General features: G+C 43.6%; 3 protein-coding genes across 5 annotated transcripts in view; 1 reads left to right on the forward strand and 2 right to left on the reverse strand.

Annotated features, from left to right (window-relative positions):
- Nup188 (nuclear pore complex protein Nup188) overlaps nucleotides 1–1163 on the reverse strand; it is a 71504-nt gene extending 70341 nt beyond the window's left edge. For 2 of the 3 annotated variants that reach the window (XM_075894949.1, XM_075894948.1), the window contains exons 1-6: nucleotides 1039–1161; nucleotides 759–813; nucleotides 603–676; nucleotides 462–528; nucleotides 296–376; nucleotides 113–157 (exon numbers count right to left, since the gene is read on the reverse strand). In XM_075894949.1, the coding sequence (XP_075751064.1) occupies nucleotides 113–157; nucleotides 296–376; nucleotides 462–528; nucleotides 603–676; nucleotides 759–813; nucleotides 1039–1055 (339 nt within the window). In that variant the 5' untranslated portion in view covers nucleotides 1056–1161. Of the gene's footprint in view, nucleotides 1–112; nucleotides 158–295; nucleotides 377–461; nucleotides 529–602; nucleotides 677–758; nucleotides 814–1038 lie in introns of all 3 variants that reach the window. The other variant, XM_075894950.1, reaches the window with a different exon arrangement.
- A 315-nt stretch (nucleotides 1164–1478) lies between these two features.
- On the forward strand, nucleotides 1479–2348 carry Membrin (golgi SNAP receptor complex member 2). The gene has a single exon (XM_037426029.2). It carries the CDS (start codon nucleotides 1615–1617, stop codon nucleotides 2254–2256), a length of 642 nt encoding a protein of 213 aa, XP_037281926.1. The 5' UTR covers nucleotides 1479–1614; the 3' UTR covers nucleotides 2257–2348.
- The window catches only part of LOC119174901 (isocitrate dehydrogenase [NADP] cytoplasmic), a 35741-nt gene continuing 11076 nt past the window's right edge, over nucleotides 2331–26995 (reverse strand). The window contains exons 2-10 of the mRNA XM_037426027.2: nucleotides 18697–18791; nucleotides 15445–15610; nucleotides 14099–14259; nucleotides 11131–11414; nucleotides 8665–8816; nucleotides 7421–7533; nucleotides 5705–5802; nucleotides 3595–3687; nucleotides 2331–2491 (exon numbers count right to left, since the gene is read on the reverse strand). Of these exons, the coding sequence (XP_037281924.1) occupies nucleotides 2410–2491; nucleotides 3595–3687; nucleotides 5705–5802; nucleotides 7421–7533; nucleotides 8665–8816; nucleotides 11131–11414; nucleotides 14099–14259; nucleotides 15445–15610; nucleotides 18697–18791 (1244 nt within the window). The 3' untranslated portion in view covers nucleotides 2331–2409. The remainder of the gene's footprint in view (nucleotides 2492–3594; nucleotides 3688–5704; nucleotides 5803–7420; nucleotides 7534–8664; nucleotides 8817–11130; nucleotides 11415–14098; nucleotides 14260–15444; nucleotides 15611–18696; nucleotides 18792–26995) is intronic.

Consider the following 26995-nt stretch of genomic DNA (forward strand, 5'->3'; position numbering starts at 1 on the left):
TAACATGAATATCTCGGGAAGAAACGAGGCAGGTAAGAAGGAAATGAAAAGTGAGACATAAAAAGCAAAACTTGGTAGCACGTAAGCGAATAACACAAAACGAAAACGTTACCTCATTTAGTATGTGCGGTATATTCCGCTCACTTGCCACTGTTGCCTTTTTTAAGGAGAAAAAGAAAATCGTAAGTCAGTAGTGTAAGCTAAAAGAGAGTTTTACACTTCAGGGAATTCGCCCCTGAATTAACACACACGCTGACACAATTATACGAAACGTTTACAAAGAACACGCAGTTACCTTCAAGTCATCCGGGGTACCTCGATACTCGTAGGTAAGGTAAGCGCAAAACAGCTCGTAACTGCGCTCTTTGTCCAATCCCTGAAGTAAAGTGGTTCGTTAAGTACCCCTTTAAAAAGAATCGGCAGCTTGTCCTTAAGCAAAAGAAAACTCTAGTCTTACTTACGAGAAGAGTGCTGAGCTTGGAAAGCAGTTCTTGATTAAAGCTTTCGGGTACAGTCGTCTTCGATTGCCTAGTGCCCCCACAAGAAAAGAAATTACGTAGTTCGATGAACAACAGTAAGTAAGGGTGCGAAGAGCAAATTACCTCTTCTCGGTAAAGTAAAGGAGTCCATTGAGAACTTGATCAGCATTTTTTGTTAGCTCGATGCCGATCAATTGCTGTGGAAAGTAAGCAGCCAGGTAGTAAGCAGTGATGTCACACCACTCAGGTGCGATGTAACAGTACAGAAAGGCTACGTACGTTTGATCTGAGATTAGTGTTCCCGGAAATGATGACCCATAGGTCCTTGATAGACCTGCAAAGAGCCAATTTGTCAGTTTGCATGCTACGAGCATCCACGCCGGCGCTAGTCGAACGCTGATACCCCCTATGACAGTAAGTACAAGAACACCGCAAACGAAAAACTTGCTGTTTCTCCACGTCTTCACCGGTGCACTGACGGATCGTTAAGCTCTAACTAAACACATTTGTAATGCAGGTTACACAGAAAGCGGCTAATGCGAAGAAACACACCACACACCTTTGAATGTCCGCCATCACTCAAGCATGTAGAGTCAGTGGAGCGATGACATGATCAATGCCACCAGGTGCTACTGGTGCTGCCTTTGCTGCCACCAAAACGCTACCTCTGTTAATCAATGTCAAAAAAAAAAATTGTAGCGATGGCATTGTACCGGCATTGTATCAATGTTACTTTTTTTACAGGAGGTTTATTTTGCAGCTTCAATAATGCTTCTGAAATATAATTTTACTCAACTTTACCACAAATGACTTCAACGTGTGTTACAAGAGCGTCATATGTCTATACAAAATGTATAACTAAATTTTTAAATTTTGTTAATAAAAATGCTTAAGCAAATTACAAAATTTTAAAATTAATTTATAAATAAAATTTATTTGTTTTACGTTTTTGGTTAGGTTTAAAGTAACTATTAAAAGTGCGGGACGGTGTTTGCTGCGGGACCATGAAGCTGGCAGCAGGTCTTGCATTTTGCTGTCCGCGCTGTTGCTTATGTGGCAGCTTGCCGCTCCCTGCGCCGGCGGCGCGACAAATATTGACAGGTGATAAGCGCAGCTGCATTTCGCCCGTTACATCATGGAACGCCTGTACCACGCTTCGAACAGTATCGTGGAAGACATCCACCAGTGCTTCAAGAGGTATGAAGTCTCGGTCGGCGAAGAAGCGCAGCGTATTGAGGCCGTCATTCAGGAAAAAATCAACGAGCTGTCCGCCAACTGCGAACGACTGGCAATCCTGGCGAACAAGGAACCAGTGTCGCGTCGACAGCACGCAAAGATGAGAGTGGACGAACTCAGGTACGAGCAGAAGCACCTTCAAGCGGCGTTGGGAAACCTGCAACGACGTCGGTTTGAGCGAGAAGAGGCCCTTCAGTGTCGAGAGGAACTGCTGTCCAAGAAGTTTTCTACAAACGACGCCCGCGACACGGCCATAAACATCGACGAGTCGTTACAGTTCCATTCCAGGGCCCAGTCGGCCAACCGAAACGTGGACGATTTGATTGGCAGCGGCACCAGCATACTTTCCAACCTGAGGGAGCAAAGGACGACGCTCAAAGGTGCGCACCGCAAGATTCTCGACGTGGCCAACACGCTCGGCATGTCCAACACGGTGATGAGAATGATTGAGAGGCGGACTTACGGGGACAAATTCATCCTTTTCGGTGGAATGTTTGTTACCTGTGTCGTGATGTTCCTCGTGGTTAAGTACCTTACCTGAGACGTCGCCCAAATGTTTTATTTAGAAGGTGCCCGTCAAAGTTTACCAAATTATTACAATGTAGAAATAAAGGCTTTTTTTTTCGTATCAAATTTTTTTATTGCAAAATGACTGTGTCAAAGTACCCTGCAACTCTTCAACTGTATGACTGCATCACTGGTTGAGCTTCTTTTTGAGGTTCTCGGTGACTGCTTCGAGGAACTCCATTGTGTTGAGGTAGTCGCCCTCTTTGACACTGAAAGAAAAGAACAAATTATTCCCACAGGTGCACAATAGTAAAATTATGTAACTTCATGTGCCACTTGCACGTCACTGTATTCATTGCTGCAATACATTAACACGTTGCTATAAACAAAGTGAAAACTTACAACCTTGCAAGTAAACCAGCAGCATATACAGGATGCTGCAGCTATCTTTAGCCAGAGATTAAAAACATGCCAACACGTGCAATTGTGACGCGACCAAGTGCATGTTGCTGATTGTTGCCTGAAGTTATTCAGACTATTTTTGGTGTTCTAAGATATTGTTTAATTAGATCTGTTTAATTAACTAACCTTTCTAGGAACGAAGATGTACTAAAAATTTCAATAAGAAAGTTTTAGATTAGTTTGCAAAACATCCAATTAGACAGTTTCGACCTTTATATCTATTAATTATTAGTGTTTCTTTGCTAACTACAAATGCCCACGTAATACAAAAAAAAAAACCGTGACAAACCCGCTCGCACGCCAGTGCGCAGGATCATTCTGGTGCTCCCTAACGTTCTGCAGACGAACGACCATAGCATTTGCTCGATTGTGCTGTCTCGGCAAGGCCCCAATGATGGCGATGGCTTTGTGATAGACACTGTTTTGTACCAGCCACGAAAGCGATAGCTGCGACTGCTTATTGCTGTCGTGAACCAGTGTAAGGGAAGCGTATTGTTCGTAAGTGAACGTTAGGGAGAACGAGAATCACGGCGCGCATAGGTGTGCCAGTGGGTTTGTCATGTGGTATTTTTTTGAATTTCGCGGGAATTTGTAGTTAGCAAAAAAAAAAAACACTAATAATTAACAGATGTAAAGCTTGAAAACTGTCTAATCAGATGTTTTACAAACCGACCTACAACTCTCTCATATAAAATGTTTATCCATCTTCGTTCCCTCAAAACTTAGTTAATTAAACAGATATACTTGAAGAATATTTTAGAACTCAGAAAATAGTCCAGCTAACTCTAGGCAACGGTCAGCAACATGCATTTGGTCGCATCATAATTGCGTGTGTCGGCATATCTTTAAAATCTCGTTAAAAAAAGCTGGGGCACCCTGTAAATAGTGCCTGCCTCAATTTCATCCTCACTTCTTTATTCCATGGATGCATCCTGCCAAGTCCTTGGTCATCTTGCCAGACTCTACTGTTTCGACGCAAGCTTTCTCGAGTGCACTGCAGAATCTGAAATTTAAGGGGGAAAAAATGGCGTCAATTCCAAAGTTGACTAAAGCACACCATTAATACATTGCAGCTCCAGTTGAAATGCTTGGTGCAAGAACAATATACAATTCTCTGCTATTTGTGCTGAGAGCCAAATATGTTAGACCTTGGTTTGGGTCGGACGAGGCCTCACCCATGTCACACACATCAATTGGTTTGCGTAGCAGGTGACAAAAATTGAGCGAGGTAACTGGAGGAATAATCGATCAACCAGGTTGGATGCCTGTGCCATTTACACATGTTGCTCAGTTCATGTGTACTGTAAAGCTGCTAGGAAATTCAGCATTTGTGTAGAATTTGTAAACATACCAGTAAAATCGTAAGCAAGCAAGACCAGGTGCATGTACGGTAGCATTTGACAAGTGCCAGATGGGACTAATGCAGGCCTCACATTCATTTGAAAGATAAAAAGAAAAGTTTCTTCAAGAAGCAGTGCGAAATGTGACCTGACAGAAGATGTACACAGTGTTGTAATGTACGTCTCGTTTCTTGCACTGTTCCTACAAGAAGCCAAACTATTCATACTATTGAAGAGACAGGCATTGACCAACCTCCTATTCATTATACAATAATGCTACAGATCAAGGAAAGAAACCTTTGATAAGAGAACTGATGGCTGGGTAGTTCATCCTGATTCATCTCTGAACAAATGTACAGCACATGATATAACACAAACCACAGTAATGTCTGTATGCAATAGGCCATCTACCTGGGCGAGCCATAGTTAACCTCCCTGCCTTTTTTTTTATCCTTGTCTTTCTATGTCGTCCATATTCTATCTTGTGCTTTACATGTTAATTCAAAGAGGAACCTTTAGGTTCGCTCTTGTCTGAACATTTTAAAGAAAAATCTGCTGAATATAAGGGAAAGACGAACAATGGGTCCACAGATGCTGCAAGAAAGTAGTCAGGAACAGACGGCTTTGCTAACAGTTAGGTCATGGCTTCGTAGGTCAAAGTTGACAAAGGCTGGCTAACACGACTACTGCTCCATGCAATATGGCAACCAGCGACACATCAATCTGCTACTGAGATGTGTATTCTGCACAGCATGCCCAATTCAATGAAGTGCAGGCAACAGCCTCATTTCTTGCAGTAGACCTGTGCCATTCACAATAAGACAATGAATGTGATCAGAAAAAGCTGAGCTATGCTCGAAATATCTTGTGTGTTCTTTTGATTAGCGTAGGCTAAGATTATACAGAATAGGTAAGTTTAAGAAGCTGTTTAGATTTCATGCACTGTAACTGTGGAAATTGATGTTATATACAGAGTTATTTTCTGAAAGTAGTATACCAGGCATCGTTAAGGGTTTAGCAATGAACTACCACTGGAACAATGGGTTTGTGCAAGGCAAACATTTTACTACGGATAGTATTGCAGCTGGTTTGCTGTATCTCAGCAAAGCATCATCACAACATACTTCATTACAAGTTCAGCTAAGGCTAATCACTAAGGTATTATGCGCTAACAGCATTTGAATGTTACAACACATACGAGACTGCTGTGAGGAAAGGATGGAAGGAAGTGGGTAATCTTAAAGGCGACGCACTGAAATGTACGTAGCGCCAGAAAGCATTCTCCAGTACAACAGAATAAGGAGAAACTAGTGCTTCATGGCTTTCAAAAGCAACTTCTTGCTATGCAACATGCCACATTCGCCAATCATCCTAATCAACTATAGCTGATGCTGGTACAATAGAGCAATGAAGGCATGCATGTGTCTGTGGCTGAATGGGAGAGCCTTGTGTTTTCATGTGCGATATCCTTGCTGTATTTTCACCAGTAAGCACAAATTTTATTGTCACTGCAGAGGCCTAAAACAAGGTGAAACAAACACCCACGGCACAATGTCTGCTCCATATGATGAAGAATGCTCAACATTAAAATTGCTGGAGTCTCGGTGCAAGAATTTGTGTGCAGTCAATAAAAGTTCGTAAGGTCTATTTAAAAAATATGTTGTGGTAACATATACTCACTTGTGAAGATCAGTGTTGTTATCCAACTTGGCTCTGTGATCCAAGCCTCGTGTCCACGCAAAGATGCTTGCAATGGGATTTGTGCTAGTCTTTTTGCCCTGGAAAGAGATTAATTGTGTTATGTATCAATCATGCCATGTAGCTAATGCATCAGTGAATCCAGATTTCTTTGGGCGGATATAACCATTTACGTAACTGCAGCTCATCTTTGTGCCATTTTTAGTAGCAGCTGCTTTTAAACGAGATTTTCTTTGGTCTTTTCTGGGCTCCATTTCTTTTATAATTCACGGCACATTGCACACTTTGCTTTATATGTGGTTTCCTACAGTGAAGCTTAATATAACTCAGCCAGGCACAGATCAGTAGGCAGAAAAACCAGCCGTGCCTTTTAAGACGATGCGGTGCGGCGGAACGAACTAATGTATTACAGTTTTCAAAAATTTGTTGCCTATTCTGGTGTTTAAAACGGGGCCCCGCCATTTTAAGGCAACTGCCTTGACCATGAGGCTACACAACCACACTTTTAAAATGTGAACATACAAATGTTAATGATGTCCTAGAGCGTTCGTATTTTGAGATACTATATAACACCTTCCCTAAAAAATACTTTGCAGCAATGCATTCATGTTTAGAATGGAAGTGGCTGGGCATAGTCTTGGTCATTGTAGGCTGGCTTTTCCACACTGTATGTTGATGTGCAAGTAGGGCGCTGCTGCTGACAATATTGTCGTTTTAGACGTCACACATCGAGCTTTCACTCTGACATAAATTGTTATTTGACTTTAGTGCCCCGTTAATTACTAGTAACCAAAGTAGCTGCAATATTAAAAAAAAAGAAACTTCCATGCTTTAAGAGACGTAATAAAATGCTGCTTGTCTGTTTCTGGTTGACTTATAGAAAAAAGAGCCACCTGGCGTTACTATGGGGAATGGCGTGAGTGGTTGAAAAATCCAGTTTTCGCCTGGTTAGGCTGGATAAATGGTACCATCTAACAGGGCTCAGTTGAACCAAGCAAGCAAAAAATTGTTCAATGGCCATTGCTGCTGCTGTGGCTCCCAATACTTTCACTCTGCTTACTAGTGTCGGCGGCCGAGCAGTAAAGCCGGGTAAAGTTGTGCACGGCAACAGTGACGTGAAGCGTACTGCTTTCAGGGGAGGAATTTGAAGTGCGCCGACGCGAAGCAGAGAACTAAAATGCGATTTTATTTCAAAATAAGCACTTACATGGCACAAAAGTAGCACTGCGAGGTTCCCGGAGCGCTATTTCAACATCAACTTAATATTTGCCTTTAGGTCCCTTTAAACAATAAGGTGAACCTATTAAGGCAATGACAAGAAGGAAAGAAAAGGCATGGGTGCACAAAAGCTAGCCCGAATGAGGTACTAACCCAGCTACAAAACACAATCCATCTCTTCTACATTGTCAAAACACAATGAAATATCGTACTTACGCATAACAGCATGTGAGACAAAGCAAGAAGAGAGGAAGAGTGGTTAAATATCTGACACCAATTAAAATGCCCCACTGCAACTCAAGCTTACATCAATGTCTGGCAACGGCCTACCGCCAGTTCTCGTTTCCTGAAAATGCACGTTGTTTGGATGTTCAAATTTCACACATTAAATGAAAACATCACAAGGCGTCCTCCAACATTCCTTCGCACGCTACAATTATGAAACAAGTTCAGTATGCAGTTATCAGTTTTTGGACAAACCTTTTGATGTTCTCGGTAATGCCTAGTAACTGTTCCATGCGCTGCCTCAGCCTCTACGGTCTTTCCATCGGGGCAAACCAAGACGCTCGTCATGAGACCAAGAGAGCCATATCCTGTTCAGCAAAAAAATGGGAATACGCCAATGAGTGTCTATGCAGTCATTTGAATTTTGAAGTCAGTGTGTTGAATGAGCATTCCAAAGTAGGCTTTTTAAAAGCCCACAAGCTGGAACTACCTATGCACTTTATTAACAATGCTTCGATTTTGCACACGGCACACAAGAGACTGACAAAAATTGCATTGCTTTTTCAATCAAACTTTTTTTTCAATCAAATTTGCAGGAACATGCAATTGAACTTGCTCAAAAGCGCATGTCATCATGGCACATATCACAATTGGAAGGTTCCAAAAATAGTGTTGCAGATGGTGCATGAAACTATTCTAAACAGAATAATTTTTCTAAAACTTTATGAAACATTTTGAAAATTGCACAAGTCTGACTCTGCATTACTCAGGAAAATTCTGGTGGGTTGGCATGTTTTTGTAAGAACAATGAGCAGAGCTTGCTAATTACGTTTTGGCGAAATATATAACCAATGGAAAGTTTGTGAAGGCATTCTTTTCCATTTCAGAGTTAAAAAAATTGTCCTGCATCCAAGCTTGCTAATAGGTATGACCAAAATATGCAAGGCTAGCAATTAGTGGCTTAATGAGCAGCTGCTGCTTTCGTCACTGTTAACAGTTTTTGAACCTAGTGAATGTTAAGTATACGTTGAAAGTTTTTGCGAATGTTCATTTTGCACTGAATATGTAGAGACTTGTCACAAAGCCCATTTTATGGCAGAAAACAGCCAGCCTTACAGTAGTTTTTTAAAAAATGTTTTCTAGACAGTGTAATCAATTTAGACTAGCATATTTCTGCTGAAAGATTCATAACAAGACCCTGGTGGAGGCAACAGAAAACAATAGGCTTTCACTATGTGAACATGGTTGTGCCCAGTGCTTTTTCACGGAACCTATTTGTCTATATACCAAGAAGAACAAAACATGCTGATCATACAAAAAAAAAGCTATTTCAGAAAAGGCAATTAGGAACATGACAGTCTGAAATACAAATGCAGTGTGCCTGTTACAAATGGTTTCAGAGAAATAGTTTGCCCTGGCATGTACAGTAAATTTTCTGAAAAAATTTACCAGCACTCCCCTTTCATTTATCTTATCTTATTCAGTAAATGCCAAATAACCTTGAGCAATGATGTCCGACTGGACGTCGCCATCGTAGTTCTTGCAGGCCCAGACGAAACCGCCAGAGGACTTGAGCACCTGAGCTACCATGTCGTCAATAAGGCGATGCTCATACCACATTTTTCTTGCTTCAAACTTATCTTTGTATTCCCTGCAAAGCAGAAGGCACGTACAGTTCAAAAGAAGAACCTTCTCATCACACACTCGTATTGCGGCAAAGCTGCCTTTTAGAATCCGCTATAGTCGCAAATGTATTGACTCGAAAAAACGCTGGTTCCAACATGGAGATGATAAATGTAGCAAAGCGGAGGCTTTAATGACGTTTTGGACCTGAAATTTGGGCAGGACGTCTGAAAAATCATAATTAGTATCCAAAATTTCATATGTTCTTGTATAAGTTGACGTCTACGAAGCAGATTGGAAACTGCAGACTTGTCGGTAGCACACCCTTGTTTGTCACACATCGGTTGGGCTTCCGCAGAAATTGAAAGAAGAGGAGAGATTTGCAGCAACAAGAGCTTACTCTGGGTGAGTTGTTTCATTGTAGTTGTACAGTAAAAACGTGACAACGGTAGGAAGAGAAGATATGGGGCTTTTACCTGTCCATACGTCTCGCCCAACCGTTGTCGCACTGTTACTACAATACAACTAGGAGGAGAGGCTGAGGGAATAGCATCTCTGCCTTTCACGTGTAAAGTGTTGTCAGCAACAATTTGGTTGCACAAATCCATGCTTGCAAATACAATTAAGCCTCTGCATTGCCTCATTTCTGATAAGACAACTGTGAAACACTACATTGCCATCAACCTAGCCAAAATAAACACTATGCTGCTATCTCATAACATCTAATCCCCTCCAACTTTTGTTTCTCCGATTGCCGTTCGTAGTACTCAAAAGTATTCTAGAAAAATTTTAGAAATATTTAAAACATTCTATTTGATTTGCACTTGCGTTTCAATGTTCACATTTTTTCAAAGCAAGAACTGTGCTAATCGCATAGCTCTAGGTCTTGGTACTCAATGCACTGTTCTCAAAATTTTGTCCCTCTAGCAACAACATTGTCAAGTCTCAGTCGGAAGAAGTGTACCGTAATTACTCGAATCTAACGCGCACCTTTTTTCCGGTTAAGCGAGTTCATAAATCGCATGCGCGTTAGAATCGAGTACGAACCAAAAAATTGCGGTCAATCTATTGCCATCGGCAAATCCCAAATGGCCGCCCCCTATGTGCGTCGGCATGGCGCGTCGCCCATTTCTGCCTATGTGTTTCTCATGTGCGGCACTTCGTACGTGTGCTGAGGAGTTCGTCATCTAGTAGTGCATTAGCATCAACGGCTTGGAAGGGCCGACTCCAAAAACTCGAGTGCACCACGATGCCGCTTTTAAAAGAAAAGTCATCGCGTGTGCAGAAACGGACGGAAATCGGGCCGCATCGCGGTCGTTCGGAGTTCCCGAAACGTGCGTGCGGGACCGGCGGAAACAAAAGCAGAAGATTGTCGACAGCAAAGCTTCACGCAAAGGCTTCAGTGGACCACAGCAGGGTCAGTTTCCGCAAATTAAAGAGCTGCTCGGCGAGTATGTGCTTGAGCAGCGAGCGGCACAGCGGCCCGTGACGACAGAACTGCTCCAAGTGCGGGCTATGCAATTAGTCTTAGAAAAAGGTCTAATGCGGAGCCAGTTTAAAGCGAGCAGGTGCTGGCTAACTAACTTTATGAAAAGGAAAGGCTTTTACCTCCGAAGGGGAACATGCATATGCAAAAAGTTTTGCGGAGGAGTACGATGAAGAGCTTCACAGTTTTCAGAGGTTCGTCCTAAACTTGCGGCGCAACAACGGCTACCTGCTTGGGCAAATCGGGAATGCCGATCAGACGCCTCTTTACTTCGACATGCCTGGCACCACAACCGTCGAGAAGAAGGGGGCGAAGCAAGTTCGCGTTCGCGATCGGTCCACGGTAAAACTACAGTGACGGCAATGCTCTGTTACACGTCAGATGGGCACAAGCTTCGCCCGTACCTCATATTTAAATGGAAGACGCTCCCGAAAGGAGTCGTTTTTTCGAGTGGTGTGATCGTGCAGGCCAGCGAGAAAAAATGGGTGCGCGTTGCAATCGATGTCTTACGTTTTTTTTTTTTTTTCGCGGTGGAAATCGGGTGCGCGTTACAATCGAGGGCGCGGTAGAATCGAGTAAATACGGTATATGTACAGGCTAGGAAGCCACATCGTGTCAGTGGATTGTGATATGTATATATGCATATGGTGATCGGGAAGACATTTGTTGTGCTATGTTGCAAACTGAAGCTATGTTGACCTGACTGTCTCTAAACTGTCATCGCTATCATAGTATTAGAAAGCAGAAGCTGTTAGCCCTTGGCAACAGACGTATGTGTGAACGCAACATTCGGTCGAAGCCAGTAGTAGGTATAAAACATGCGACAAAAACATGTAAGAACAAAATTGACTAGTACTTCTCATAGATGCTCTGGAAGATATCCTTGAAGCGGCCATCGTACTGCTTCAGGATGGTGTTTTTGGTGCTCAAGTAGAGGGGCCATTCCTTCATCAGCGCATACTGGAAGCAGGAGTGGGCGAAACCTTCGATTGACTCGTCCGTGTTGTACATAGCCATGGTGACGCCCCCCGACTTCTTGAAGTCAAACACTACGTGCTTCTGCTTCTCGCCCCCATCGGCAGGCGTGAACACAAGCTCCACTTTTCCCATGTTGCTCACTACCCTGTCCATTGCTTTGTACTGAAATAAACAAACAAAAGGAGCATTTGAGCCAAAAGGAAAAGAGATGAGATTTAATGTGCACTGGCACACCTAAATGTTTAATGCAGAAAACCACGTCAGACATTACACACTACACACAAAACCTGTTGACATCTTTTGATGCGACTGAACGAATGCTCAAAGGAAGCCACTGGGCCTGTAGCAGTCTGCCTCATGCACAATTTATGACCCTAAGTGCATCTCCAAGTGCCACAATATTGGAATGGAGACTTACGAAAGACCACTGTAAAAGAAAAAATAAAGTGGTGCCCACACGCTATATAAGCTTCATGTCTTACTCATCATAATTCTAGTGGGTAGCCAATGCAACACAAGTGAAGTGAATTTACTTATCAAGCATTAATACAGATGTGTCTCACTGCCTAAATATAGAAGTATTTTGGTACCCCTTATAACAATGTTTCTTTGCTTTTTATTTAGCAGGTGGCAGCCTCCCACCTTAGGGCGACACCGGGCATCGATCGGCACACTGTTTCGAATAAACGTTAATTTCTCTCTCTCTCAGTAAATAAAAATTTCGTCAGTGGAACTGCTCAATAAATGAAACAACGACCTCTGACATGACTCATTTCGTACTTGTATTCAGGACCACTGTTTATATCTCGGTAAATGTATCTACTCTTGAAGGGAACATGCTTTCTTGGTCCCTTAAGAGACAGTGCACTGCAGACTTCAATTACTAAATGTCCGTCTGTCTGTTTAGCCACCTACATCTGGGTGTTATTGTGATCACCCCCTTAACTTGGGGTACACCAAAATTGGTACGAGAGGGTACGATGGTTGCACGAATACGACTCGCTAGTTGTGACATGTATATTAAGGAGTTTTAGCTAGTACATATACTTCTTCACGTAAACCTGTTGCTGGATACGGGTAGCGTTTACCGTCTTACAGGAACGGATATCTTTCAACATTTTAGCTCCTCGTACGAAAACTTTTACGTGTGTACGTAAACGCACATACCTTTACGTTTTCGCAAACCATAAATGGTGATGATAACAGCTTATAAACTGCATTTAACTTAGATAAGACTGAATCACTATTGTGGCAAAATCACGAGACGTTCTTTTATTCCATACAGTATTCTCGTATGCACAAAAGGGTGAAAAATACAAGGCTACTGCAATGATGGTGTTGACATCTTGTGACATTTCATGCAACCGCAGTCATGAACACGTTGGCTTACGCGTAATGTTTTTGAGGTAAAAATGATTAAAAAGGTAACTCATTTGTATTTACGCCACTGCGTGGATTTTGCAGCAGACCTACAATGCACAATGTTTCTGCAATAACAATTTTGTGATAACCTGGTTCACTACTGCCCCTCTAGATGGCCCCACCTATCCAGCTTTTCTGTTCAGTGGCCATTCTAGCTTTCGTAATTCCAGCTGAAACAATGTAATGGCTATTGGCGCTCGCACTTCGGCTTATTTCAACTCGACGGCTCAAGTCCCCACAGTACAAATACCACGAGTTTCTACGAACGAAGGTGGATTTGAGAGATAGGACGAAAAACGTAAACTTTTAAACCTCATCCGGCGGGAAATGCAAAGGTTTACGTTCCGTGAAGACCCGCGCACGTGCAGATCCTATCCGGTAACACAATAATGTAAAGAATGGTACGTACAAGCTAAAAGTCCCTATTGTCACCATCTAGTCACGTACATCGTCAAACACTTTTTAAAAAACAGTGGCACATACACGGGGATGGTTATGCACCAGTGGTACGTGGGTATGTGCCACAGGTGATGGACGTTTTATATCTACCCAGGAACGGTGAGAACACACATGGGTAACTAAACGAGTATTAAGAAAAAGGTGCCGTATGCAGCGTTGACCGGACGAATGCAAACAATAAATGACAGTGTTCCAGCAGGAATCAAACCCTAGTATTCTTGTGACAATATTTCTACCGCAGAGCCATGCCAGGCCTTGGATATACTTTTCAAATAGACCCTAATGTTATGTAACGTCAATTGTGGTTGCAGTACTGGCTATGCAATATATAAACATTACATATGTACTCCTATGATACAGCCATCATGTCGGCTTAACATAAATTGTAGTTAGGCACCATTCAATGAAGTTTATTTGTGTAGCAGTGTTGAGTGTTGAAGGCTGAAAATCCTCACGTGTGCCAGTGCAAACACCAGCACTTTATATCAGCTTATAGCTTCTGGTGTTGATAATATCCATGTTGCTATTGGCATCGTTACCCTACTGTAGCCAACTGTTAACATAAAACATATGCGGATGTTTATTGTATGTCTGTGTGTGAATTCGTACATATATTTAGCACCAGTTCATAATGTCTCGCTCAATTAAAAATATACCTTTCATATGCATGTTTTGAATCACATCGATTCCCAAAGTACGTGGGATGTGCCGAATTTTTAAAATTTCCCAGTTAGAACACCGCCAAAAAGTGCTTTACAATATTCAGTGCACTATAACCAAAACTTTCAAAAGAGCTAATGAGGGGCTGTTCAAATCATGTCCTTAGGAAAACTTTATAATAAAGTTTAGCTCCGCAGTAGTCATATGGAACAATTACTTTTTATTTTCTACTGGCGAGCATGTAAGGTCTAGTACTAGTGCTGCAGTTCTAAGATGAGTGAGAGGCAAGTATTTTGCTCTCTCACCTGGTCACCAAATGCATGCCTTCCAATGACTATAGGCTGCGTCCAGCCAGGCACGAGGCGGGGGATGTTCTTGCACAGGATGGGTTCCCGGAACACTGTGCCTCCGAGAATGTTTCGAATGGTGCCGTTCGGGCTAGGGTACATTTTTTTCAGGTTGAACTCTGCAGTGTCAAAGAAAAAAAAAACATTGTAACCACATCAACACTCAATCTGAAATGCATATACAATAGAAAATGGTTATTGGTGTAAGGGACAAACACATTTACCTCAATGGACAAGAAAAAGTGCTTAAAGTTCCAGAAATTTGTGATGAAGCATGACATACCACATGCCGAAATGTGCACACAGTGCTGCTGTCATAATATGCAAAATTAGTCAAGAGGTGCAATCATTGCAAAGGGGATGATAGAAAGCAGCATATTGGCCATCATAATGCCACAAAAATGTACATAGAAAGCACATCTGCACGATGTCAAGAAAGCTAATGGTACTGCATACTCAAGTACAGTGCCCAAGACACATCAAAAAGTGGGCCTCGTACATAGCCAGCATAGCCACCTGCACGCTACCTTGTCCCATCCCTATTTCCTTTCCATTTTCTTACAGTGAAACCACAAGTATTGAATAAGTGTTCTTAGCAGCAAACTACTCCTGGTAACGGCTTCACAAAGTCCGTGGGTATTGAGTCTGGCTTGCCCACAAATGCTGGATGCTTCCACACCTGGCGTCCTACGATGCAACGGATGATTCAACCTCGAAGTAATACCACTTTCAATTGTGTGGTCCCCACACTACAACCTACTATGCCCACCCAGCCCACATGGTTGGCAGATTCTGAAAAGCGATACGACTTTTCATCCTCTTCCTGCTTTTCGCAAACTGCAGCACACTACTGCCGTCAATCTAACACGTAGAGTAAACGAGACTTCGGATGCCAAATTGTTAACTTTCTTTTAATGGTTTGGACACCACTGCACAATTGATACATGCTTTAGAAAGCTTGACTGTAGGGTAATCTGTTCTGCATTCAGGCACTGAACACACCTGGAGAACGGAGAGGGGAATCCGGCTGTCCACTAGAGACGGTAAGAGTGCAGTATGTAATTTATTATGAATTTGAAAACTACCACAATGATTTTCAAACCGGCGAATGAAATACAGTAAATAGCATTAATTATCGATTTTCATCACAACACAGAAAATAATGACATTGAGATAACCAGGACATCAGTTCATGTGCCTTCTCTTTTTTTGGTTGCAGTATTTTGCACCAATATCTACTAGTTTTCACTGCCAAGTGGCAACGTTCCACGACACCTACTCTCGTCAACAAGAAAGACATTTACCTTCTACCCTGGCCTCATCAGGTGTGATGGTGGCACACTTTATTCCTACGTTGTACTTCTTGATCGCATGCGCTGCGTCGTATGTCACCTGGTCATCCGTCTTGTCGCGACTTGGAAGACCGAGGTCGTAGTATTTACAATCCAGTTTTAGGAACGGGAATATCAACTGTGAAATGAAAAACATGTTACGAGTTAGACAAGGATTTCAAGTATATTACGTGCATGAAAGACAGAATGAAATGCAATAAGTGCACTGGGCACATATGAGCACGACATCTACCTAGCACTGCATGAAAATGTGCAGTCAAATATGTCTAGTATACAAAGAAGACATTGCAAGAACTCCTGTACACTATCTTCAAATTTACACTTTCAACAGTGTTTTCAATTGACATAGCCAAATTTTAAATATGGAGCATAAGTAAAAGTAGGAATACAAATCACAGAAAAATATGGATGAATTAAATTTGACTAATTCAGAGTTGTTTATTCAGAAAAGCATCAGTGAGGTTTTTTTCATCGTTGAGTAGCACACAAATAAAAAACACATAAGAAGAAACGGGACAAATGCTGGTCTAACAACTGAAAATTTATTTCAAATATTACACACACACACACACACACACACACACACATATATATATATATATATATATATAATCATGCACCATGCAAGATTACACCATATCAAACAGATTTTTTTGTTCTGATAATATAACTGATGGCTGGTTACAGTATCAGAACGAGAAATCTGTTTCATTGATCTCGTGTAATCTTCCATGTACATGGTTTTATGTATATCTATGCTTGTCCTGTTCCTCCTTTTGTGTTTTTTCTTTGTGTACTACCCAACAATGAATAGGTTCCAGCTCCCCTACCTTTCAGTTATGCTACAGAGGTTCTCTTGTTGTCCTATTTTACTTGCGCGGTCTAACCTCAACAGTTCATAAAGCAATATGACAATGCTTTCCTAGTGGAAAGCTCAGTGCTTTCTCTTTATTCAAGAAGATTTTGCTGCACGACGTATGAAGAACAAATAAAAATGCTAGTTTGCTTTCAAGTCTGCTTCACGCAAGAGCAGAAGTAGCGACACAGCAATCTTGTTAACCAGCCTCCCATGGGTGCAGGTTCCATTTATACCTGGCATATTAACTCTGTCATTCTTGAAGGGTCCTTACCACCCAGAGGTTGAAATTTAGTTGTGGTGTTGCAGTTGTGTGCGAGTCCACAGTGAACATGTAGCCATAAGAATTTTTTTGAGATGGTGCCATCATGATGAAGTTACAAATGTTTGATGGCACAAAAGACAACCTCGCTCGTTTCGCTCTTTCCCTCACTAGACGGTTTGTCTCAGCTCCTGGCCGAGTGGGGCCAGGAGGATAAGCAGCAAATGCGCGTACCTGTGCGCAGACAAACAGGTGTTATAAGTGACAAGCAGACAGCATGTTCACGTCACAGCGAACGCTGAGGGGACGAGGATTGCCAAAAGGCACAGAGAGGAGAAGGGATTGTCTGTTGGAATTTGTGGGGTGCCCAGGGTTCGTAAAGGCTCCTAAATCACCTCTAAGAATTTTTTAACATTACAGGTTAACGCGCACCTGGAGTTCAGAATGCAGTCGCAATCGATGATGAACACAGCAGTGCTACAAGCCGTGGCCACACCACAAATTCCAAGAACCAATCCCTTCTCTCCGTACCTTTTGGCAACCTTCCTTCCCTCAGTGTCAACATGTCATCTGCTCATCATCCACGATACTTGTTTGTTCGCTCGCAGATAGGTGTGCTTGTCGCTCTTCCTCCTCGCACGGCAAGGAGGAGCATTCGGCGAAGGCGACGAGCTGATGAATAGAGCGTTGCGAAGGAAAGAGAAAGATGAGCGAAGAAAAGAGAAAGATGAGCGAAGGCTTTTTTGTATCCTCTAATGCCTGTAACTGTGCTATTTTGGCATCGTTCGAAGAATTCTCACAGCTGCATGTTTGTTCTACACTTGTGCACAACTTCAAAAGTGTAACTCTATTTCGACTTCTGGGTTCAAAACCTAAAGCCTTTGAAATGCTTAAGGTTTATTTAACACTTTCATTGTGTCACATTTGGACCTTTCCAGTCATGTTATCAACAAGCTATTGTATACCTTACGGAGTTTATATGCTCAATGCAAATACAGTAAAACCTTGTTAATTCGAAGTCACTGAGGTCGCAAGAAATTTTTGAATTAAGCAGGTTTTCAAATTAACAGAACATACAAAAAGTGGGATGCGAGAAACATGGACTTATTCCAAATAATCAGGACTAGTCATTTGATGTGCCGGTTATTCTGCAGCTTCAAGGGTTATGCTTTCCAGCAACACCAGGTCTTAATTTTGCCACAAACATGGAGAAATGGCGAACCTCGCTGCTGCCACCAGTAAAAAAAAACAACAAAGGAAAAAAAAACTGCCGTGATCAACTGGAATGTTAACTTGTGGAAAACAAGACATTTTCACTGCAACACAGTAGCGACACCCGGGCAGCATGTCGCCTGCTCCTCTGTGCATCAGCATTTCATGATGCGAATATTCGCTCATTCTTTCTGATGAAATAAACAATTTAATAATGACCAGTGTGACGAAATTCTCGATGTGTTTTGCCTGAAAAATTTGTTCATTGAAACTTTAGAACTTGGTTTTCATAGGCAGTGCAGGCAAGAACTCGGCCTCCAGTGCAAGTGCGCAAATTGCTGGAGCAACCGGCAATCGAAACTTCGCATTCCTCGTGAACTCCGCAAAACTATCTTTTATTAGCTTATTTACAATTTCAGAAAGAATGGGTGAATGGATAAATCATGACGCGCTGACATAGCGAGAAACGTACAACATGCTGCCCGCGCGTCATCACTGTGTTGCAGTGAAGCACGTCTTGTTTTCCGCAGGTGCACGTTTCGGTCAATTGACTAGGAGACCATTTCTTTTTCTTCTTTCTTATCCTTTTTGCGTTGGAAGTAGCGGGGATGGAGTGATTCCGCTGCCACTCGTTAGTATCGCCACGTTGCGTTGCCTTATGGCGCTTAAGGGCCATTGATATTGGTGATTTGCTGGCGAAATTGAGACCGGAAATTGGCTCACGGTACCCAAAGTTTTCGAATTAATCTGACCGGCGCATCAAATTATTAGCTCAGACTTGCCCTGCAAAATACGAGACTACAGAAATATTTCGAAGTGTGCGGGATTTCGAATAACTTAGTTCGAATTAATGAGGTTTTCCTGTATATCATACCTCTTCTTTAATCTTCTGCCAGATGATCCTTGTCATCTCATCACCATCCAGCTCCACCACTGGGTTCTGGACCTCAATCCTCTTCTCTGACCCATCTGCACACACAGTAAAATAGAAACATTATGACGTATGTATATCCAATAAATCAGTAATCAGTTTAAAGGTGATCAATAGAGAAAAAAAAACAATTCTTAGCCTTGTGAGCTTCCTCATGCAGTGAAGGGGTCATCGAGAAAAAAAAAATAATTTTTCCCCAACAGAATTATTGCTGGTTAATGCTAGCTTAACTTTGTTTCATTAATAATATTTTTTTTTCCAGTACCGACTAAGTATTTTCACCAGGAGCTCAGACGAAAGATGCGATAAAGTATGGTGCTTGCAAACACGAGCGTGATTTGCGAGTGCGGTTTTCACATGCAAACACTAAGACATCGAGGCAAAGCCAAATTAATGAACAAAACACCCCCCCCCCCCCGTCAAAAGAGGGGGGGAGAGGGAAGGACAACAGGCGAGTGAATGCACAGGTTATATTTCATTCCAAGAGGACCAATAACTGAGTTAAACGCATTTTTTGAAGACTGTGTGCACTGAAATGGCCGAAACCCGCTCAAAAACTGCAGGACGAATATACTATTTTCAGATGACACAGTCCGCAGAAACACTACACGTGGGCAGCAACCGTTAGAGTTGGCAGAAGCCGATTAAAACTCCCCTTAAGGAGTTTAATGAACGCCCGGCAGAAGGTTTTCTCTCCCGTTTTCCAAAGAAAAAAGTCTAAGTTTGCACCACTCGGAGTTTATGGAGGCATGCGCAGTTGCTTTTGTTACTGTCTCTGTATTCCCTGTTGGCACTTTTTTCCTTGCTCCCTCTAATGACACATTTGAACGAAGCAAGTGCTTTAAATAAACAAAATAGATAAATCGATGATATTATAAAGATGTGTTGATTCTGTAAATAGTGCACATGTAATTCAACAATCAGACGTACCTTTGAAATGACCATAGTTATAGCGCGAGACAGAACGATGACACAGAGACAAGAAGGACACCTTCCAACTGTTGGAAGTTGACGCTCGTGTCCATCGTGCCCTTGTCTCTGTGTCGTCGTCTGTTCTCGCGCTATAACTATCGTCATGCCATACCAATAGTAAAGCTGCCACACTTCTAAGGTACCTTTTAACCTTTTCTTCTCTAATACACAATTATGTTACAAACCAAATAAACGAAAACACGATCTCGTTTTTTTGTTCTTTTTTTCGTTTTCACTCGTGACAATTTCTTATGGTAACCAGAAGCTAGCATCTTTCATGCAGCTCATAACCACTGTACAATATTTGCATTCATTGGGGGTATATATCATGTCCTTAAACACCCTTTTTGGTGTGTCTGTTAGTCTACACTCTAAAAAAATCGAGTATTTGGTACACTGCTACACAACAATAACCGTCGTCTACTTCGAGTACTTCCGTCGCGTTATCACTACGGTTCCGGTATTTCGAGGTCGCGAACGGCGCGCTTTATCATTGTGACATAGCATTCCCGACAGGAAAGTGGCCAGCGCCAGGTTTTCAAGAAAGGAAAAGCGAGCAAGTCAGATAAGAATTATTGTTGTGTAGCAGTATGCTCCTCGAATACACCATTTTTTTTTTCTTAGAGTGACACCAATGTACACCTTTTGAGGAGTCTTTGTAACGCAACAATAATTTTTAACTGGTATGCTTACGTTTTTTTTCTAAACAATGAAAAAAAAACTGCGTTTACCGCTTTTATATCTAATGCTAACTTACGTTGATAGCACGCATGCTACGCGCACAGTTACCTGAAAGTAAGGGGCGTGCCACGTTAAGGAAGGGACAGATAGGCACGTAAGACGGATGACAATCATTGTTTGGAGGCAATGTAACCTCCAAAAGGGTACAGTGCGGCCCATTCGATGCGAATGAATTGTAGCCCAGACATTTCGAGCAATGCGGCCAGATTTCGCAACTGCTCCGTCAAGTATACGAAGCTGTTATTCTAAACAAAACATATAATCCTGCGTGGCGACCCTATTTCGCGACAACGCACAGCGCGCAAAAGACCCGATCGACCTGTCCCTGCGGTACTGCACGTAACTCGGAGGCGAGAAAACATTCAGTGCTCCGAGAAACTCCGCAGTCTTGGCGAAAGGCGCAGCGCGGCTTGAGCGGAAGCAAGCAAACACGCGAGAGATGGGAAGGCCTAAGCACGCGGTAATTGAGTTACGGAACTCCCCGTTGAGAATTCGACGGACGAAAAACGCTCGCTCTACCGCTACGCGCACTGAAGCGAAGACAGAGGTTGTATACACTTTAGTTTTTGCCGTATACACTATACATAGTATTTTTAGTTCCTTGCGCGCGCGCGGATTTTGTGGCTGCGGAAGATGCCTGCTGGGCAAGCTAGCCCAATTGGTCTAGCTGCCGGTAAAAATGACCTTGAGCACGTCCGTGCTTGTTTGTCACATACCCGGGGTATTTTAGTACGCTGTACCCGAGCACGGCCTGTCCTCGCTCCTTCAGATCAGCCCTGACCCGAGGTGTTAATTATCTGTTGAATTTCGCCATCTTGACACCCGTGATTGAGCCAGCGGCCACTACAGCATCCCCGATTGGGTCAAAATGCCGCCATTAGAGAAACGAGTCAATAGGGCGAAATTTCGAAAGCGTTTAGAACAGGAATCCCGCTTAGTTAGAACAGCAGCCATAACTATAGCTTGAAGTGCATGCTAAAGGAAATCAGTGCCGTCCACAGTTATTTGCACGTCAATTAATAGTTTAGCAGTCAGCCAGGCAAAACGAAATGCATACAGGCAAAACACCGCCAAATTGTGTCTCACAGAACTGATAAAAATTAAAGGTATAGATTGGAGGAGCGGTATACTTTTGACTACTCGATCAGGAGGTATTGCATTGAAGGTATGTGAAACGATCAGTAGAATCTGATGAACAACACGAACTTGCCTATAGTGCTTTGACCCTTAATTGGACATAAGCGCGATTTACATGCAAGGAAGTCGCAGCTCAAGAAAAAAAAAAAAAACTAGTTTAAGGAAACTGCGTGCGTGCGAGGCCGGGCGTGAGAAATCGCAATGTAGCATATAGTCTTTGGTAAATAGGGGCTCTAGCACTGAACACCATCACCGACCGAGTCAACAGTTTCATATTCGGCGGTTAAGTCAAAGCGACACGGAAGCAGCACATGATTTCGCCCTTAAGTTATGAAATTCTTTTACTGCGGTAAAAAAAAAAAAGAATGATCATGTGCGGTAGGGAGAAATGGAGGACGAATGGGAGAGTATAAGCTCCAGTCCGAAATATAAACGTCACACACCAGTGCGCCCCACAATAAATAAGCAGGTCGATGATGCTATTTCCGCGCGGCGGCTTATTTCGAGGTCCTTCCCTCGAGTCAGGGCCACGACGAGGGCCGGCAAACGATCAAACTACACGCATGTGCGTTACGGTGTCTTCGGTTCAAACATTGATAACGGTACGCTCACTTGTAGCGCAGGGGGACTAAAAAAAAAAGTGACACAATAAACGTTTAAAATCCTGGTAAACGTAACGTCGTCAGGTGTGCTGCACGCAGAAAGAAATTTATGTAGCACGAGGCGAAAAAACGGACACAGGAAGGAATAGACTGAGAGGACAGAGCGCTTAAATGTTTCACCAACAAGCCCACATCGCCACTCTTGTGCACGCAGAAGCAATTCAAATATTGGGGCGATGCGTCAATTAAATATCAGCTGAAGGCCACAATTACTAATCGATCCAGAATGTGCATCCCTGTGGTTAAGAAGAAAAAAAAACGACTAAACATCAAAAGAATAGCCCGCCATTTTTTTTTTTCGGGGGGGGGGGGGGGGTGTGGAGGCAGTAGAGTACGTTCCCAGAAGAGGGGTGGGTGCGTTTGAAGCTCCCCAAACCACTGCGAAACACCGTAAATGTTCAAAGAACGGTTGTCAGCGCTGTTTGGCAATATCAGTATCGCATAGCTTCTAGTGTTAAACAAATTATAAGCTAAGCTCCACGGAGAAAGCCATTAGTTAGCCAGAGTTTTTAACAACAATATGACACCGTTCCATCCACGTACTAACCTATTCAGCTTCTTTTCGCACACTATACAGAAATGGAATATTTTGTATTTCATGTATTGATTCGCGCTTTGTTTATTAGGAGTGTTATTGTTTTTTTGTTTTTCTTTCGCTTGCAGTGTTCTACTGTTTCTGTGTGCTGATGTGAAAAAAACCTACACCTACGATAATCCAAATTGGGCTGGAGTATGTAAACATAAAAGAATTAAATAAATAAATATTGATGCATGTGGCGTGTTAAGCTGCCTGAGAGAGCAATCTCCCCAAAGTCCGAAGCGAAAATTGAAACAATCAATGATCGAGGAATCGCGGACTTTCAGTTGGTTCGCTGTCCACATTTTAACGATGGCGGGCTGCAACACCGCGTCGATAAAGCTACCACCGTTCATCAACAGGCGGCGTTAGGTTGGCGCCACCTGTGGCGTAATTCTTCAGACAAGACTTCCCGCTCTTGTCGTCTGCTGCCCGAGGCACGACTTCCCCGATTTTACAGCCCGTCAATTGCGATCGGTTCAAACAGGCAGCCTGAGAGTGAGGCAGTAAAAATACAAGGAAATAAGAAAGTAACGGATACAAAAAACTGAGCAACGGGAGAAAAAAAAAAATAAGCGAGGTGAAGCCGAGGCAAGGAAGTCTCAGAGGGTGGCCCTAAAAATGGATCCCGCGCAAAAGTCGGCCGCCTGCCACGCGCACAGACCACCGTACAAGCAATGCAAGCCTGCAGAACCGGCCACTCGCTCCGAACAAGTGCACAGCGGCACAGATAGCGCGGTGACCTGCCCCAGTCGGCAGCCAGTGGTCGACGTACGAATGGTTAAACGCAGCAACAATAAGAAAGCCCGTATACAGCAGGCATTCGCGACGCACGCCGCAGAAGAACACTTGCGCAAGGAAGGCGCCAACCTCGGAAGGGGCGACGCTGACGGAGCAAGACAGAAATATACAAAATGTACGCGAAGTAGCTGAAGTGCTCACTTTCCGCAGCCGCGATAAAAAAGAGCTTTCGACGTGCGTTCGTTCTACTTCGCCGCACTCGGTGGCGTTTATTTTTGCCGAGCTGCTGCTTAGAGCGGGCGGCCGTGGGATGTTCTGGCGTGTTGGTCGAGGGTGCGGTACACGTCCACGTCTCCTCTGGATGCGCGACACGACATATTTTTTTCGGTGTCTTACAAGTCAGTGGTGGCGGCGAAGAAGTTAGGTAGCGTCAATATATATATATATATATATGTATATATATATATATATATATATATATATATATATATATATATATATTATACAGGTTTAGCGCAAGGCTCTCCTGTCACTTCAAAAAGAGCACGCAGGAAGGGCGCGCAACTAATGACACAGTTCCCACGTCATGGCGACGTCAAATGCGCGCCCCTTTCGCTGTTTACAAGCTCTCTCTCCTCCCCCCCCCCCAAAAAAAAAAAAAAAAAAAAAACAGCTCGTACATTTAGCCTTTCAAAGTTTTAGAAATAGCCGGGGTTCGACTGGCACGCTCTTACGGCCCTCTGCACACGACAGACACCAAGCCATGACTTGGCTGTGCTAGCGTCACATAGTTGTGCTATTAGTACAGTGTACCTATAGCTTGGTGCCTTGAAAGTTGATTGCAAGAGCGCCGTAAAATTCCATTCGGCGACAATGCTAACACTGTCCTCGCTTACCTCAAGAATTTCCCTAGACTTTCCGCTGTTGCCAACCAGACGGCAGCATGCGTAATCGTCCCCCGATATGACACCCAACAGCAAAAAGTTTGTGGGACAAAGGTTCAAGAAATTCACATTAGCACTTTTTGTCTGAGAAAACTTCCAAATGAATGTCCCAGCTTGTACGGTTGGTGTTGTACCCTCTACAAATGAGATAGATTAGCAGCATTACGCACCAATAAAGCAGAGAACCGCATTTTCGGCGGAGTCGACGTCCCGTAAACTTTTGCACTTGGATGTACATGCATCCACACACAAGCGTAGTGTGGTGTCTGTGTGGCATCCACACCCTTCTGAAATCCTGCAGCCCCGCGAGCTGCGTTGCTCATCCACGCCTCTTGAAGAGAACCCAGACTGCATTTGACAACTCACATATGAACCATGAAAAGTTTATTACGTTTGACGACATCTCCTAAATCCCGAAATTCGCACAGTATGCGCAGAGGAAGATGGTCTTTTTAATGTTACGGACGAGAGATTGCACAACGTTCTGCCGCTGATGCTGCTGCCCTTGACTGCTCACGTCGCTTTCAATAGAGCAAGTAAAAAAAAAAAGAAGTCCTGTTCGCGCTCCATCGCACTGCCAGCCACAAGTACACCACGGAGGCACCGACTGCACACGAAATAAGAGAAGCGCGGGTCTTGCACGCTTGCATATATGACACTACACCCGAGCATCCGTAGCGGAGACACCAACATTTGTTGGGGGAGGGGTGTGGGGGAGCGTTAAACCATACTAACACACTTTATAATATGTGCATGCTCGTGCGTGCGTTTGTATGCGCGCGTGTATATGTAAGTCGCGGCCACTGTTAGAGGGAACACGGAGCGGGTGACCGCGCTCCGCGGAGCGCCACGACGGGCGCCGTGCGAACTATTGCGGCGCAAGCGCAACGCAATCAGAGCTACCGGCGGAGTTGGCTGCACGTCGTCTGCTACGATGCCTCCCATTTCGCCTCGGGCGGCGGAACCTAGAATGCGCGCGTGCGAAGTGAAAGGCTCCGTAGCAAACGACGCGCAGCCGCCTCTGATTGCGCTTGCGCCGCAATACTTCCAGCGGCGCCCGCTTGGTGGCCCGAAGAGAGCGGCCACGCATGCCGCGTTCCCTCTAACAGTGGCCGCGACTGTACACGTGCAAAAATTAATTTTAATGTGTGGGTGAATCTCTCTTGCCAACCACGATGCTTTCTAAGCAAGTAAATTAATAAAGGTCATATGTTGATAATTGTTGCACCACTTACGCTACCTTATTTTCTACTTCCTATATATAATCTTTACGTTCCCCATCCCTAAAGACGCTGGGCCGTGCCCCCCGCGACGTACGGGAGGCGGAAAAGAGCATCCTTTACTCTTCTTTCTCGAATCAATCCCTCTCTTAATTACCTGAATTCAGTGGAGCAAAGTGTTTTTGAACTTAATATTGTGGGACGGATGCCAGGTTACGCACGTTTTCGCCAATACTGCGGGCAAACTGCTGTTATCGGTTTTACCTGTCAGGATATACCGTATGCTTACGAATTCACACTGCTTTTTTTTTTCTTTTTTGACGATCGATGCGATCTGGAAAGTAACGCAAGGTGATTGCGTACGGAAAGATCTGCGCGCCTATATAATGACGATAAAACTGTCCATCAACGAGCCAGAGGTGCCAGAAAATGAAAATGCTTTGCGAATGCGATCCTTCATAGGTGTGGCTGCGGTTATTTCATGTGCTTTTTTTTTCGCTCTCTACTTTTCAGCGACTGCACACACACAGGCCCTGAAAGTCCAAAAGGCTCTGGTTCAGCGGACACGAGCGGGATAGGGGTTCCATCTAGTGCTGTGAGGGGAGGAGGGCAATAAGACCCCAACCCAATCCCCTCTCTGTAACCATTTATTGGTTATTAAATGTTTTGAACAACGCCGCCCAGACACGTCTGGCCTAACGCTCGTCGCACAGCCACCGTTCGATCTCACGTGCTGCACACACAGCAGCGGTGGTGTTTATATAGTCATGCAGAAAACGAACATCGCGACTTTCCGGGCGCACGTTACAGGCGCGCGATCGTGTTACAGCGTTCAGTTCCAGCTCCCAGAATGGGCGCTCACAAAAGCAACGCAACGGACACAGCAGCAGGCTATGTCTCGCTCTATATACGGTATAATATATGCGTGTCAGTGAGGCGTCATGATGGCGTGACTGTCGACAACGAAGAAACTGGGACTCGCAAAGACAATTACGACCAGTATCGAAATGGTTTGCGGCCGGACCACTACCGAAGCACGAACAGAGGCAACTGCTATATACTAGCGACAGTAATTGACACATGTTCTATCGAAAGTGCGAAACGAGGCTTATCTGAGGAACAGTATCCATGTATCTGGCATTAATTCTGATAGAAAAAAAGAGAACGAACGAACGGCAGTGCCAATGGGCGTCGGCTGTGTCTTGTCTCTGGGGTGGGGGGATATGGTAATTGGGTTCCAACCAATGT

The sequence above is a fragment of the Rhipicephalus microplus genome, chromosome 5, assembly GCF_043290135.1.
Source record: "Rhipicephalus microplus isolate Deutch F79 chromosome 5, USDA_Rmic, whole genome shotgun sequence".
Lineage (NCBI taxonomy): Eukaryota > Metazoa > Arthropoda > Arachnida > Ixodida > Ixodidae > Rhipicephalus > Rhipicephalus microplus.